The sequence below is a fragment of the Leopardus geoffroyi genome, chromosome E1 (genome assembly GCF_018350155.1).
Source record: "Leopardus geoffroyi isolate Oge1 chromosome E1, O.geoffroyi_Oge1_pat1.0, whole genome shotgun sequence".
Taxonomy (NCBI): domain Eukaryota; kingdom Metazoa; phylum Chordata; class Mammalia; order Carnivora; family Felidae; genus Leopardus; species Leopardus geoffroyi.
In genome coordinates this window covers 43,165,810-43,182,207 of record NC_059330.1, presented here as the reverse complement: position 1 = coordinate 43,182,207, position 16,398 = coordinate 43,165,810, and the positions used below count along the sequence as shown (strand labels likewise).

The window sequence follows — 16,398 nt, the reverse complement described above, 5'->3', positions numbered from 1 at the left end:
TCTCAGGAGCAAATGTGTGGCTTTCTCGTGAACTTTCTGACAACCCTTGGAGCACTCTCTAAATTTACAGGAGGAGAAACTGAGGCAAACAACACAGTGTGACAGGACTAATGAGGAACAGAAGTCCATGGATCTCAATTTACCTCTTTACCGGGTTCCATGTCTATGAAGAATGAAGCTAAGTTACCCATTTGCAAATTCCTAATGAAGAATAAAACCAGACCAAAACCCCCAAGCCCCATCTGAAAACTGGGCCAGGATGCCTGGCAGCCACCACAAAATGCTGTCGTGCATCTCACTCAGAGGCGGAGTGTGCTGCTGTCTGCATTCTTCCTACTCCTTGGTGGGGAGTAGTCCCTGGGACCCGTTCCTAGTAATGCCCTAGTAACAGCATTGCTGTGATCCAAAGCCTTCTTGGAGGGCTTAGCCAGTGGGCCTGGGACCTGGCTGACCTGGGCAGCCTGACAGACAAGCAGGTGGGTCAGGACAGGGTTCTAGAATAATGCCCGCTGCTGATTCACCGCTCCTCACCATCCAGGCAGTGTTTTTGCTTTCCACCCCCTGAGGGGCACACCTCAGCTTGCTTCTGGATTATGATTACACTGTCCAAGAACTGCATCTGCTCTAGAGTAGTTTCTGAAACTTCCAAAGTGGACACAAATCCCCTGCAAGTTCGGACTCCACAGGTCTGGGGTGAGGCCTCAGAGTCTGCATGTCTATAAGCTTTTAAGCAATGCCCACTCTGCTGGCCTGAGGATCACACTTTGAGTAGCACCTCCCCGTGTTGCATACTTCCCACCTCTGGAATAGATAACCCCCGTTATCCATTCCAGCTGCCCCTTTCCCCTCTCCCCTCTCCCCTCTCCAGTCTCTGGCACTACCCTGCCCCTGCCCCCTCCTCCACACCAAATATTCTGGAGGCGATCAGTAACATGCACAACCTGAAGGCCACTTACATTTGGTATCTGAACCCACGTTTTTTCAACATACTTACTTTCTCAGTCACAGAGAAAATAGAAATCGGGCCCAGAATTGTAATGTAACCACTCCAGAAACTTTTTGTCAACAGCAGCATCTGAAGTTAGCCATCAACGTTAGCTGTGGCTTGGTCTCAGCAGGAATCTCTAACTCGCCTGTTATGTCATCTCTTTACATTTTCTGCCTGTCCCACCCCTTTCAGAGTTCAGTATAGCTGTTTTAAAGAGCCAACCAAACCTGCACAGGGTATTTCCAGGGGTTGAACAATTGTGGTTAAGCAAATGTCAAAATTATCTGCAGTTGGTAAGCATGCACTGGCTGACAAAGGGAAGAGGCTGGGGACGCAGCCCAACCCAGGATGAGACATCTGCCCGGATAAACAAGACAGCCCCTCTGTAAAACTCTTTGTGGGAAGACAGACCCATAGGCACACATCTCCACTGACCGTGTGCCAATATACTGTTTTTCTTTGTGACTTACAGTAAATAACAATGGACTAAAAGAATCAGTATTTGTTCTCAACATGAACTCCTGTGAAATAGTAAGGTCTCTGAACATTAGTCTTTTCCATTCCTTTTTTTTTTTAAAGTAGGCTCCAATCCAGGGATGCCTGGTTAAGTGCCTGTTAAGCGTCTGACTTCAGCTCAGGTCATGATCTCATGGTTTGTGAGTTCGAGCCCTGAGTCAGGCTCTCTGCTGTCAGCACAGACCCTTCTTCAGATCCTCTGTCCCCTCCTTCCCCCTCTGGCCCTCCCCTGCTTGTGCTTGCTCTCTCAAAAATAAATAAACATTATAAAAAAAAAAAAGGTAGGCTCCACACCCAGCGTGGAGCCCAACTTGGGGCTTGAACTCACGAATGACCCTAAGATCAAGACCTGAGCTAAAATCAAGAGTAGGATGCTTAACCGAATAAGCCAGCCAGGCACCCCTAGTCATTTCTATACTACATTTTAAAGACCACCTTCTAAAAATAACCACGAAGGAAGTCCAGGACTCTACTGTCCTCCCTCACAGATTCAGCAAGGCATCCTACGCACGGCTAAGATACATCCATCGCCCTCACCAGGGGAAGAAAGCACATACATACCCAGTTTGGGGACAGGCTGCGTGTCCCAGAACTGGTAGCTTCGCTTGCTAGCCTCCTCCATGGTTTTGGCAGGTCCCTGACCCACTGAAAACAGTTCAATGGCTTTCTGTATTTCCTGGATCCTCTCTGCTGGCAAAGAGTTCATCTGGACAAGACAAAGTTGGGGAGAGAAAAGGCCCATTATGTTAACAAGCACTTTTGATTAATCACTAATTCAGTAGTTAAGGGGTGCAACTCAAGGAAGGGGCGTGGTTCCTCCATCCCAATCCCAGAGGTCAGGTGTCATACGACAACTGGGAAAAGAGTGGTTGGCGATGGGCTATTTGAAAGGTGGGTGCTTCCCACTGGGTTTCTCCTTCTTGGTCTCATGATGTCTGATGGCAAAAGGAATACGTGCTCAGTGTCAAATTTCAAACAATGCAGAAATGTGTAAAACATACAGAGTAAAAAAACAACAAACCCACCCCTTAAATATAATCCTTGTCATCAACAGTCTTAATTTAGGAGGTAGGGTGAAAAGAGGCAAATATAATTTCAGGCTTTTTTGCATGCAAGCTCCAAACACACACACACACACACACACACACACACTTTTCAAAAACTAGAACTGGATCATATGGTATTATTCTACAAGCTGTTCTTTAAACACGATGTCTTAGAGACCCTTCCATGTGGACACACAGACCTGCTTATTCTAACAACTGAGTCCACTTTGTGTGCCTGGACCATAGTATATTCAGTGAGTCTCTCACCGATGGGCATTTCTGTGGTTTTGTTCTTCAGCTTTACACACAATGCTGTAATGAACCTTCTTGTACATCTATTTTTGTTCACTGGGATACATATTTCTGTAGGAGAAAGCCTAAGAGAAAGGCGTGCTGGGTCAAAGGATATGCACATTTGAAATTATATATCATCAACTGGCTCTCTAAAAACAGAGTATCAACTAATAGCACAATGAACAGTGTGTTCATTTAACTAATATCAATTAATAACCAAGTGAGCACGTTTCTCCTTACCCTCATCATTAAGATTTGCCAAATCTTAAAACTCTACCAATCTAGGAGATAAAAAAATATTACTTTAATTTTCTTTCATTCATTGTGAATTTAACCATCTTTTCATACACTGATGGAACAGTTTTAATTTTGTAAACCGCCTACTCATTTCATTAGTTTAAACTGGTTCATGTACTACAAATATTTTTCCAGCCTGTTGTTTATCTTTTTAACTTTTACAGAAAAGTTTTAAATTTGTCAATTTTTCTCTTATGGTTTCTGGGTCTTATGTTGGGCTTACGATTATATAAAAATACTCATAATTTCTTCTGATATTTTTACTTTACTGTTTTCTTTTCCCATTTAGATAGAGGACAGGGAGAACATAAACGAACATGTTTACAGTGCATCTTTCCTGGAGACAGGACTACGAGTGATTTTCATTTTCTCCGTCTTATTGTTTTTCCTAGATTCTTCACTGCTACCTGCTCGAGCATGCAGGTGCTGTGTAAACGGTGTTTTGTTAAATATTTCTAATTTCAAAGTGAATCACTCTGATACATGCTCGAGCTCAAATCCCCCTGGAGTCTTCTAAATACCCACCCCCAGACAAACAATGAAACAAAAGTGTCTAAAGCCAAATCACGGGCTTGGGCTAGAATCCCTGACCCAGAGATGTGGCTGAGCCACTGCTCTCATCTTAAAAACGAGGAAGACCCCCACCTCCCTAGTAGGGATGTTGAAGGTTTGGGGTTAATTTAAATGAAGCACCGGGCAAGAACCTGGCCAACACGGTGGTCAATAACGGTGGGGTGTGTTTTTTTTTTTCATAGTGGATTTGATATTGAGAATGGTAAAAAAATTACTTGAAGCCATTTCTCAATTACGTAGGAGATTCAAGATGGAGCGTGACATTTGTGGCACAAAACACAGTGGGTATACTGGAGCGAGACTGGATTCCTTGTGAGGGTTAGACACTGTTTTGGAGGCAATTCGTAGAGAGGAATTATATGTTTAAGCTTCTCCTGGGGTCTACTCGGAAGGGGGCAGCACTTCACCTGAAATAAAAGGTGCTGGTGTTGTGTTGTGTTGTGTTGTTTTGTAATGTTGTTCTTTTAAGAAACCAACCAATCCCTCCCCATACTTCTGAATTTCAGGTCAGTGTGTCAGTCTTAGGTTTGTAAGGTCTAGGCCAGTGGTTCTCAACTGTGGGACTCACAGGTTCCGTTACAATGACCGTGGCGCTAAGAGAATGCTTGCAATGTATAAAGGTTGGCCTTCAAAAGAACAGGCCTTTTCTTCTCCCACTGGCAAGGACTTGAGACAGAAAAGACTGAGAACCACTGCTCGAGGCGGCAGAGGCCGTTCCGACGGAAGTGCTCTATGGCACCTAGCACAGCACCACATGCAGCTATCTGTACCTGTACATACTGAGGGGGCAACATGCCTGGGGGTCAGTGTCTAACCTGCTGCATCTTTTAAGGTACGGACAGAAGTTTCATCACCTAGGTCTAGGGCAGCAGAGGGCAGCAGGGGGGTCCAACTCCTCCATCCTGAAGTAATGCCAGTGGAGACTGTCAATCAGAATTGTTCCTATACATTCACCCCCAAACTCTTCAGTCTGAAAAAGCAACTCTCTCAGTCCAAGAAAACAGAGCCTCCTTGTTACCTTCACAGGCTGATCCTGGGCTGAATCTGTCTCATTGCCTTTCTCTTTCTTCTTTTTTTGTTTCTTTTTCTTCTTTTTGGCTCCAGTGTCATTGGCTGGACTCAAACCACTGTAAGACAAAGTAAATACTGATGCAGGGTTTTTTAAAAATCATCTGTTTTGAGCCACACTGACAAAGAGCGTTCTGTGGAGCCAGACCTTCCTTAATCAGGCCTGTTGGCTTCAGAAGCAGACCAGAGAATCCAGGTCCCAAAGGGGCATTTGGAGGACACCAGCGGACACAGCTCTCCTCACTCCCACCAGCTCTGGGGGTGGTGGGAGTGGGGTGGGAGGGGGGCCTGCGCAAGAAACGTCCTATTTGTTTGGAAGGAACTTTTCAATTCTTGTTTCTATTTTATGTGTGTTTTTTCTCCAGATTGCCAGAGTGCTGGCTCCAGAGGCGAATGAATTGTTAGCAGGGCATTCATACCACCAATACTTCCTTACAGCCCTGAATTTAAAATGATGACAGCCCATAGCAGTCTTTTTGGAAAGCTTCCTCACCCCCACTCCCACCCTCCCACTGCAATTGGTCTAGTGAGCTTCCCCAGCTGGATCTAAAGCTCAAGGCGGTGCTGGAAAGGGAGGAAGGAACGAGGAAAAAGGCAGTTTTGCGTTGCTACGATCTGTGTCCAAGCCAGGAAGACAATCGCGAGAACTGCCTACATCAAGCCTGCAGGACAGAGGACGACGATCAGCTGGTTCAGGCTGTGTGATTACCCAGAACTGGCAAAACCCAGTACTGGGGATCTGGGGAAAGCAACAATGAAGCACCCAGCCACTCCTGCCACAAAGAGATTACATGAAACATGCCTGTGAGCCTACTAAAGGCGACTTCCTTGTGCTGTTTCCCTCTGCGTGACACACCCAACGAATGCAGCAAAAACAGTCTCTTAGCCAAATTTAACCGTCTCCTACAGCCTTTTAACATTGTTTTCTATCAATATCTTCACTGACACACAAATCATGTACTATACTGGGCTTCTTTGACATTTTCCATTCATTTGCTCCCTAATATTTTGTCCCAATTCTTTTTGATTTCTGGGTTTCCTTTATTTTATCTTTGTATTGGGTCTCCTTTATTTTATCTTTGTATTGGGTTTCCTTTATTTTATGGGTGAATTTTAAGGCTCGCTTTGCATCTAGCTTTGCTCATTATGGTTGTACAGTTGACCCTCGAACGACATAGGGGTTAGGGGTGCCAATCTCCCACACAGTCAAAAATCTGCATGCAACTTTCAATTCCCCAAAGTCTTAACTACTAATAGCCTACTGTTGATGAGAAGCCTTACTGATAACATAAAGTCAATTAACACAGATTTTGTACTTATGTGTATTATACACTGTATTCTTAAAATAAAGTAAGCTAAAAAGAAAGAAAACATTGTCAAGGAAATCCTAAGGAAAACACATGGAGAGTGCTGTACCGTTACAAGTTTGCGGACCCATGTGGTTTAAACCCGTGCTGTGCATGGGTCACCTATGGCTGGCGTCTGCCATGTCTAAACTGATTTTGGCATTGTCAGCCTGGGAGCGATGCCTAAGGCGACCCTACCATCTTCGTTGGAAATCTTCCATTAAAAACTCAAAATGAGCAGTCCCACCCGAGACTACACTGAGCCCTAATCTGCAGGATCAGCTAAGCGCAGGGGTTTGCTTTATATTCTAGATAATCAATTTTCAAAGAATTAAAATAGCATAAAATGTTTTCCATGCCATCATGGCAAATTCCATCTAAGCTTTATTTTGTAATTCAGAAAGTCTTCCTGGTCTTAAATGCCTTGGGGTGATTATGAATATTAATTTTCCTCTCACAGCAAGTGGTACTGTAGAGGGAGAAGGCAACCTACAGCCACGTGCTGCCATTTCCTGTTGGAGACGTAGGAGCACTGGCGTCTAGACTTCATGACCTTATATGTGGACAAAAGTTACCTCCAGCCTTTCCTGGATCTCCCTGACTTCATAATCTTTCTACATCATCCTAAACTCTGTTCAGCTGTGGGACTTACCTCTGTGAAAAGGGTTTCCATGGTAGAAAGTGTGTCCTTCCCATGCTAGAAAGCCTACAGTGACAGCAGCCTCTTATCCTGGAATGTATCAAGCCCAACTTTTCAGGCCCAGAGCCTTCAGTTCCCAACTAGCTCATTCACTCTCACCTTGCCCTGCTCTGTGATAACTGCCTACACCCATCTGCCAGGCCTCTCAATGCCCTTGACATAGGGAGACTACGGAGTCAGGTCTACCAAAGGCTGGAGGTTACTTTAGTCCAAGGGTAAGGTCATGAAATCAGGATGCAAGTGTAACTCCTAGGTATTATCTTTTTTTTTTTTTTTAATTTTGTTTTATTTATTTTGAGAGAGACAGAGAGAGCATGAGCAGAGGAGGGGCAGAGGCAGAGAGAGAGAGAGAGAGAGAGAGAGAGAGAGAGAATATCCCAAGCAGGCTCTGCAGGGTCAGCACAGAGCCTAACGTGGGGCTCGAACTCACAAAACTGTGAGATCATGACCTGAGCCGAAACCAAGAGTCGGAGGCTTAACCAACTGAACCACGCAGGCACCCCTCTAGGTATTATCTTAATGAGACACAGAATGCATAACATGAAAGAAAGACCAATAAAATTCAGAGGGGGGATAAGGTGAACTCCTTAAAACCAGATGCTCAGCAAAACCCTCAAGGCCATGGCAAAGAACATTAACCAGGAAGTCATTTATGGCCTAAAGAAAAAATTTTCCACTTAATAATTCAATGATGTTATCATATACAGGCCTATTTGCAGCCTATAACAACTTTAAGTGCTTTTTAAATTCCAGACATACTCTCGCTTCATTCTCAAGATTATATAAAGCATTATGAGGTTTAAAAGCTGGTTGATTTAGGAAACAAAGCAGTATCCCACTGTTGATACAATTTGTAAGTCCTCATTCATTTCAGCTTATGGAATGAGTTCCCTAGTTCCTGTCTATGAATTACCATAAAAAATATTTTTTCAAAAGTTCTGTGGATAAAAAAGGTCATGGTGAAGAAGTGCTGTGTATTAACCAACTTACTAAACACAGTTTCACGTAAGGAAAATAGAAGAGATTACTTCCTCCAACTTTAGAAATCTTTACAAGAATGCAGAATCACTTAAAAACTATCTTCCTGCTTTTGCTCTGCTATTCAGTGCAGACACTTCTGTGTAACCATGGCCTCACGGACCCCATTTTTGTGGAAGGATCTTAGACTGAGCACTTGTTCTGTTTTATGCATCACCAACATACATGTCTGACAAACTCTAAGACTCAAACTACAACCAGAGAGCAAACTTCATTTCCCTTGTACAGCCTTGAATTTGCACATGTACCTACTGAGCGACAATCCTGTTTCAACTTGTACGTCAAGCATACAGACAGATGAAGAACAAAGGAAAGTTAAAAGCGAGAAGAGTCATTTTCACTGAGCTGCCAGGTACCGAGCTCTATCCATGAGAACACATTATGAGCTCACCATGGTCTTACAGTCAACAGCCCAGACAGGATGACAATGGACTCAGAGAAGAGATTTCCAAAGAAATCCAAAGGGTTTCCAAAGGGTTAGTTTTCAAGCTGATTATAGCAATTTTAACTATTCATAAGAAACCAAGCTCAGAGGCCTTGTAAGTCTTCAAGAAGTGTCCTAAGAAGCCAATACCATTTCAGAGAATAGCTTCAATGTGGATTTGGGGAGAACCAAATCAGAGGACCCCACTGAAGCAGGCTAGTCCTTCTCTAAGAATTCAGAATCATTTAAAAAGGGACCTGAGGGCCATACCCAGTTGCTACGCATCCCAGGACATCTAGGGATTCTGCAAATTGCAACAAATCTCAGAGAGCTCGCTAAACCTGCCAGTCACCTTAACGCACTCCAAAGAGATGGGCCAGAACCACAGAATACAAAAATCAAAGTCCAACTTTGGCTTATTTGGTTCCAAAATAATGAGGAAAGAGTTAGTGAAATTTGCCTTCCTGGGGGAAGGGGGTCCCTACAATGGAAACGGACATAAGAGTTCACATAAAAATTTTAAAGTTTACATTCTAAAGTTGATAAGCTCAAGACCAACCCTAGTGAATATGGGATGAATTAGCAGAATTAGCCAGAACAGGGAAGACAGCAATCAAAAAATTAAAGGGGCGCCTGAGTGGCTCCGTCAGTTGAGCATCAGACTTCGGCTCAAGTCATGATCTCACAGTTGATGAGTTCAAGCCCCAGGTCAGGCTCTGTACTGACAGCTAGGAGCCTGGAGCCTCCTTCGGATTCTGTGTCTCCCACTCTCTGCACCCCCGCCCCTGCTCATGCTCTGTCTCCCAAAAATAAATAAATGTTAAAAAAAATTATTTTTCAAATGTCATTAAAAAACATTTTTTTAATGGGGTGCCTGCGTGGTTCAGTCGATTAGGCGTCTAACTCTTGATTTTGGCTCAGGTCATGATCTTACAGTTTGTGGGACTGAGCCCCGCATCAGGCTCTGGGCTGACAGCACAGGAGCCTGCTTGGGATTCTCCCTCTCCCTCTCTCTCTCTCACTCTGTCCCTCCCCTGCTCGTCTCTCTCGCTCCCTCTCAAAATAAATAAATAACCTTAAAATACATATATTTTTAATTTAAGTAGGCGCTGTGCCCAACACGGGGCTCGAACTCATGACCCCAAGATCAAGAGTTGCATGCTCTACCGACTGAACCAGGCAGGCACTCCAAGAAATGTCATATTTTAATGAAGGCCAAGATATTCTCAGTTCAAACACAGAAACCCTACGGATGCTCTAGTATAAAGTCAGAGCTCAGGGAGGGAATAGAGAATGAGCCTTAGTGCTGATTTCTAGAAACAGAATGCAGTGCCAGGATGTATGAGTGGGTGGGAGGGAGGGGCAGGCTGACAAATGAGCAGCAGGAGCACAGAACTTCCAGATAATGCCACAAGCAGGAACGGTTCATAATGCAGGCCCCTTCTCCATCCTGGGTGGCAGGAGTGACAAAATCTACTCAAAATCCACACAAAGTGGGTGACAAAATCCACTCAAAGGTGTGTGGCAGGAGGGAACAGAAAGCTGTTCTTGTGGGTGACTGCAAGCTCAGCCACCAGAGCTGGAAGAAATCTCAGGGCCACCAGGCTTAACTTGCTGTTTACAGGAGAGGAAACCAAGGCCCAGAGACATGAGACAAACTGGTCATCAACTAACCAACTGGTACCCAGGGACGAGCCACCAATCTTGAAAGACTCGGACCATTCCTTCCCAAACACTAGAGTCTTGTTTCTATGGGAACTTATGTGAGACTCCTCCAAAGCCAAAAGAACACCATTTCATCACCCAGGGCCCTAAAACAAATTTCTGTGGATCAGAGGAGCACGTATTAAAGGCAAGGAGGAAACTGAGCCCTGCTTTATTTAGAAAGCCTCCTCTGACTACCCTAGCTCTCACTGATACCTAAGATTATGATCTCCCAAACAACTTAATACTCTACATATAATGTGTTGCTCCCTACCTTCCCAATAAGATTAAGAATTTCCTGAGCAAGGGATATCTTATACAGCTGCTTCCTACAGCACCTCCAGTCGTGCCGAGTGCAGTTAACAGTTCAACAAATGATGTGCTTGACTGCTGCTTTCCAGCATAACAGACTAAAATAAAACCCTGAAAAGCTAGAGCCCAAAAGAGGGTCAGCAAAACATCTCCAGTAATTTTTCCATAGAACAGCTGTGTTAATATTCTATGAAAGGAGCAGAGACGCTGTGCTCTTTTGAGCCACTGGTTGAGATTTTAAACAATCGACTTTCTTATTAAATTATCAACTTCCTTATTTGTCATCTTCTCCCTCCTTCAGATCTGTCCTATTCCTAGGAAAGTTAAAACAAGAAAGTGCCAGTGAAACTGTTTCAAATGGTTCCAAGGTCTTAAGCACAGACCATGGGTTTAGTTTTTACCAGGAGAGCAAAGAAAAAAAAGGTTCTGAAAATAAAATTCACAACTTTTCGTCACTTACTTTCTACCCCTAAAAACTGGAAGTTAATTCTTTGGGCCAAAATCCAAAATTTCCACAGAAACCTATTAAATAAACCCTAGCCTCTAGTATTCTTTTGATTCTACTTTTGGATCTCAGGAAATCCTACCGCAAATCAATTTACTTACGAGGTGTGATATGTTCACCAGTAATCCTGTTGGTACTCAAAAGGCCCACGAGGTGAATGAAGTGGCATACGAGGGCACCCGAGAAGAAACCACACGGCATGACTCACTATCAAATGCCTATCCTCTGCACTGCTGTGGCTGCAGGCAACACCCCAAACTCTGCAGAGTCCCACCAATCAGTTATTTATATAGAGAACTGCCTGTGAATCCTAGATGATGGGAAAAGTTGAAACACTTTAGCACTGCCATCAAGGTACTTCAGGAGGCCTGTGAAAAGAACAGCAGGTTGTACGAAGAGATTACAAAAATTGCTTGCACTGCCATCCTCGGTTCTTCCCGGGACAGTTAGCCAGAATTTTAAGGGTGAACGAGCCAGTTCCTGTCATGGAGGTTAACTGGTTTCTTTAGGGGTCACAAAAGCTCTGAAATACTAAGCTGTTTAGAACAGGATTGAGAGAGAAGTGTAAATTCCACATCCTCTGGGTTGCTTTGGTGAGCCAGACTGTAACCTGGCAACTCCAAGGTCGAATCAAATGCTGTTCAGAGATCACTTTCAGTAATTTTCTGAGCAATGACTCAATGCTGGCAGAAACTTCACCCACTAGAATGGCCTCTGCAAGAGATACTCATCCATTAAGAAGAGTTTAAAGGGGCCGGCCATCTCCATCACCAACGGGATCCTTAGCCTGGGAAAGTCCACAGGTTGCTGAATGGACCCAAAGACAGGACTCACACTGCCGCAGAGTCAGGACGCAGAAACCAAGGCGGTGGGGGAAAGAAATCCAGCAAGTTCAGAATGGATCCTCCAGGGGTGTCAAAGGAAGCAGAGAAGCAAATCTCAAGCGCCACTACAAAAGCTAAATCAGTGTTTGTAAGTGAAGTCTGTTATGACATAATCCATGGAGAGGGCTTAGTGCAGTGACCAGCGTCCACAGATAACATTTATCAAACACTTAGCAACAGTGAAACCCCCTCAGCTGTCTCTCAAAGTCAGCAGCAGCAGAAAAAATTTTCAACCAAGAACTGACCCTGGCGAAGAATTTTATTAGTTGGCTTCTTTTTTGTTGTTGCCATTGCGGCTGCTCTCACTAGAGAACATCATGTTTTGTGTTGCCTTAAATGCAACAATCCCAACAGCACCTTCCTTGAGGAATCAGAAGAGGCGCCTGCAGGGTAGAGATTTCCGACAAGGTTACAGAGAACAAGTGAAGAAGGTCCTCCTAAAGTTATTACATCTATGGCCCCCAAATCTATGGAGTCTGCAGGCGAAGGATTAACTGCAGATTTGGTAAAGCTGGGAAATTTCAGAGTGAGCACATGAGTTAAACAATGTGAAAAATCAGCAAAACTGGTCTGCCACCAGCAGCAGTCTCCCTGAAATAGGCTCTCATTTACTTTTCATTTCTTCTGCTTTCCAGTCTCTTCTCTTTGAAGCAGCCCTTGATTAGTTTCTTTTTTAATTGCCACTTAATTGGGAAATAAAATTAGAACACTTATTTGATATCAGTGATGAGGTCTCTCTTTTCATTTCTGCTTTGATCTAGTTTTGAAAAACCAAAAGCTGAAGGGAGAAATTATGAAAAAGGGACCTAAAAGACTTCTTGTTTCCAAGAGCTAGATGCAGCTACAGGCCATCAAATAAATATGGAAAGAACCACTCTCGGAGAATCTGAAGAATAAAACAAAAGCAAGAGAGGCTGGCTTTATGGCATTTCCTTGCAAAAAGCCCTCTGTTTTCTCTTAAGTTTCTTCGTAAGGGATAACAGCTCAGGACCAGTGAGGGAAACTTACAAGAACTCATCTCAACCTGTCCCCATGGAGAAAGAAAGCTGGACAAGGAAAGAGACATCCCTTATCAAAGGGACAACTTACCAGCATTTCAGAGGTATCAATGACACTGCAAAAGAAATCCTAAAAGAATCCTAGGAACAAAATATCAAAGTCCTTTCCTGTTCCAATCATCCAAATAAACTTTACTTGTTTGTTAACCCAAAACTAAAATCTAATGCTAGCTGATAAGGTTTATCCTTTAATAACAATTCTTGGAAAGCCTTTCACTAAAAACAAACAAGATGAACTGTCAACTGCAGGGGGGATACAGCATTAAGATTATCTTTAGCCTGACTCTTCTCTCGATTGCTCAGGGTAACTTATGTCAGGCAAGTAACTGGGGAGGAAATGCCGCCTGCCTTTGTCGAGTAGATTTTTAAAAACATAGCTGATAGAAAAACTGCAGATACATATAGATATATACGTATACCTTGCACGTAGGCATGTGAACACACGTTTGTGTTTCAATGCATATGTGAAATTAATATGCATCAAATGTTTATTTATAAATTATGGAAAAAACACATAATAAGAAAAGTGAAGAACTAAGTTTATATACAAAGGGACACAAGATACTAGCATGTCTGTATTTCCTATTATTCCAGTGCCCGAACGTAGCTTATTTCATTACTGTAAAGTACTGTGAGCCCTTTCTAAAAGGAAGGCCTAAGAAAATGATTAAACTATCATTAACTTTTATTGCATACTGTATTTAAGACTCATTAGCATCGAAAGGAGGTGTTCCCCTTCAATTTTTACATCACTTTTGAAAGCATTTTAAGTGATATTAAGACAAGAAAAATTTCAAGAAGCCAAAACAAAAAACAAAAACAAAACAAAACAGTGGAAACTTTCCAGGGCAAATGAGAGGATCCCTGATTTCTGTAAGCAGTTCACAGAAAACTGTCATAAGGCTTACAGTGAGACTGATTTGGGGAAAGAAAGTGTGTATGTAAGACAAATCTGACACTCTTCCCCTCAGAGAGGAGAAATTCCACTAACATTGAGCCATGATTTTAACATTTGCCATTTGTTCATTCAGCAAATACTCACTAATGCCCATTAAGTGCCAGGCATCTCAAAGATATGGTCCCTGTACTCAGGCACCTTACAGTCAGGTAAGGCAGGGACTGGACACATGTTATTTAACTGCTGTTATAAAAGCTACAAAAAAAAAAAAAAACAAAAACAAAAAACACCACGTACACAACAACAACAGGGTATGGGATAAGAGCACAAGCTGGGGGAAGGAGGCCGGAGAAGATACGAAGAAAGAACATGAGGGAGGGGCAAGGCTGCATTCTGGATGTTATCTCATTTAATCCCTACAACTGGAGGTTAAGTAACTTTCCCAAGGTTACAGGTCAAGTGTCAGAACCAGGCTTAGAACCCAGGTATGAATGACCCCAAAATCCATGCTTTTCCCACTGTGCCACACTGCTTCTTCCCAAAATCATTTCCTCTGACAATTAATAAGAAAATATTGACTCCTCAGATTCAAGACCTCAGATCTGACCTTAGATTCCAAGTGTCAGAAGTAGGCTGTCCTCCAAGCTAGGTCCTCTGTTTTTCACCTGCCACCTCCAAACTCATTTACACAGACCTCTAGATTTGGGATGCTAATAAATTTGTTCATCCAGACCATATATGCACGTGCAACAACAATAACAACAAAACAGCGTCAAAGTTCTTTTTTAAGGTTACCTCTTTGTTGTACTATAAATAAAACAGAACTTTCTGTCAAACAGTTTTGCAAAGTGATTCACAGATCATAGAGAACTAAACCAATTAGAGAGCTATAGATGTTGGTCAGGGCAACAGTTTAGCAGAGAAAAATAAAAGCGACTACACACACAGCAAAGAAAAAGCCTTCTGAAATGACTTTTGAATTCAAGAACTCTCATCTATGATTAGGATTTCTACTCAGGAGGGCTGCACTTTCCCTTCTTCCTGTTCCTATTTCCTCTTTAAAAGCTTTCTTTTTTAGGAATCTCAAGTTTCAAGGCTTTTGTTACATTATTATCTGTTGTGAGTTATAGCAAAAGAACACACTCTTATAAAACCAGATCTAACAAACTTTCTTTTTTTCTACATTCTTCTTGTGATTTTTAATCCTGGTTAAAAAACATAAAAGCTAGATCTTTTCAACCCCAGGATTCATCACAAGCAAACTGTAAACTACCTAAATAATCCTTTGTTCTTCCATCTCTACAAGGCAATAGATTTTTTTTTTTTAAGTTTATCCAAAGATTTCAACCTACTTTTACCTACAGGACGACTGTTAATACTGCAAATGACATCATGGCTATGAAAATGGGACTACCAATCACACACACACACACACACACACACACACACACACACTAAATCAGACCACCACAGACTCACCCAAAATTACACATAACTTTCCACTAAAAAACATGTATGTAAATGTAGACAGACAGGGACACAGTGAACTTCAGCACCAGCCACTGTAACAATATGAAGAAAGAAGGATGACAGGGTGTGGCTTATAAGAACAAAACCTGATTGGAAATAGAACTCAACATTGAAATGCCTGATGAATTTCTTCCGCCCAAGTAACAAATAGTTACTAGTAGGCAAAACTGTAAAGTTCAGGAGATGCAGTATTAAACCCATTTCCAAGCCCCCCGACAAAGATACATCACTCAATTTCTTGAAGCTCTGAGGCTATTTCACAAAGTTAACAGGGCAAAGATCCAGGATCTAATTATATATTGTTCAGGAAACTTATGGATTATTTGGAACAACGGGCACCGAATACATCAAAACATTACCATACAGTAATCACACGTAGGGTTTTATAAGGTAAGTTTGTATTTTGAGTTTCTCCTGTAGTGATATTTTACAACATAATTATGGTTTGTACAGCCTGATTTATTTCCTCATTGAAGGTGAACTGCAGCGAAATATTTTATTATTCGTTTATTGCTAATCACGTTGTTCACACACCTCTATAAGTAACGTTCCTTTGAACTGTTCTGTTACATTGACCCGTGTTGTGCATTGAAACCATCGTCCAACACGCTCTTTTCCCTGAATGCAGATGAAGCACACGAGTGGAACATTACACAGAAGAACTTTTATATAATAAAAGTACTGAATGTCTCCGGCCCTTAATATACTGAGCACCCACCCTGGTAAATGACAAAGACAGCAACCAATCGCCAGGCAGGACCCCAACGTCTCAGCCAATAAGAATATGGGGGTGGGGTTACACTAAGCTCCCGGTGACTTCCCCGCACCCCAGAGACCCAGGTTGTGGGAGACTGGACGGGAATTGGACTCCGAGGATATCGTTACCCCCGGCTGTAGCTGTTGTCCTCCTCGTTCTCGCAGTCGCTGCAGTGCTCATGGCCGTTTCCGTTCCCTTCCATCATCTGCGGCAGCGGAGGTGCCGGCGGCTTCACTGCTGTCTCACTCTCGTCCGCCATCTTGAGTTGCGAGAGCCGGCCTCCGCGCCTCACTACATGGGGGGTTCCTATTGGACGAGAGGAACTTGCGGTATATTCTGGGTTTTGTAGTTTTGGGGGTGAAGAGAGACGTAACTGAGAACAGCTCATTCCCTAGAAACCGGAACAAGGTGGACTACAATACCCAGAAATCATGAGGGGAGGCTGTCCTGGGTGGGAGGC

The 16,398-nt window shown here is 43.0% G+C and overlaps 1 protein-coding gene across 1 annotated transcript in view; it reads right to left on the bottom strand.

Annotated features, from left to right (window-relative positions):
- Window positions 1–16,240, bottom strand: part of NMT1 (N-myristoyltransferase 1) — a 30,446-nt gene extending 14,206 nt beyond the window's left edge. The window contains exons 1-3 of the mRNA XM_045489220.1: window positions 16,067–16,240; window positions 4,733–4,841; window positions 2,066–2,210 (exon numbers count right to left, since the gene is read on the bottom strand). Of these exons, the coding sequence (XP_045345176.1) occupies window positions 2,066–2,210; window positions 4,733–4,841; window positions 16,067–16,197 (385 nt within the window). The 5' untranslated portion in view covers window positions 16,198–16,240. The remainder of the gene's footprint in view (window positions 1–2,065; window positions 2,211–4,732; window positions 4,842–16,066) is intronic.
- Window positions 16,241–16,398: the final 158 nt, after the last annotated feature.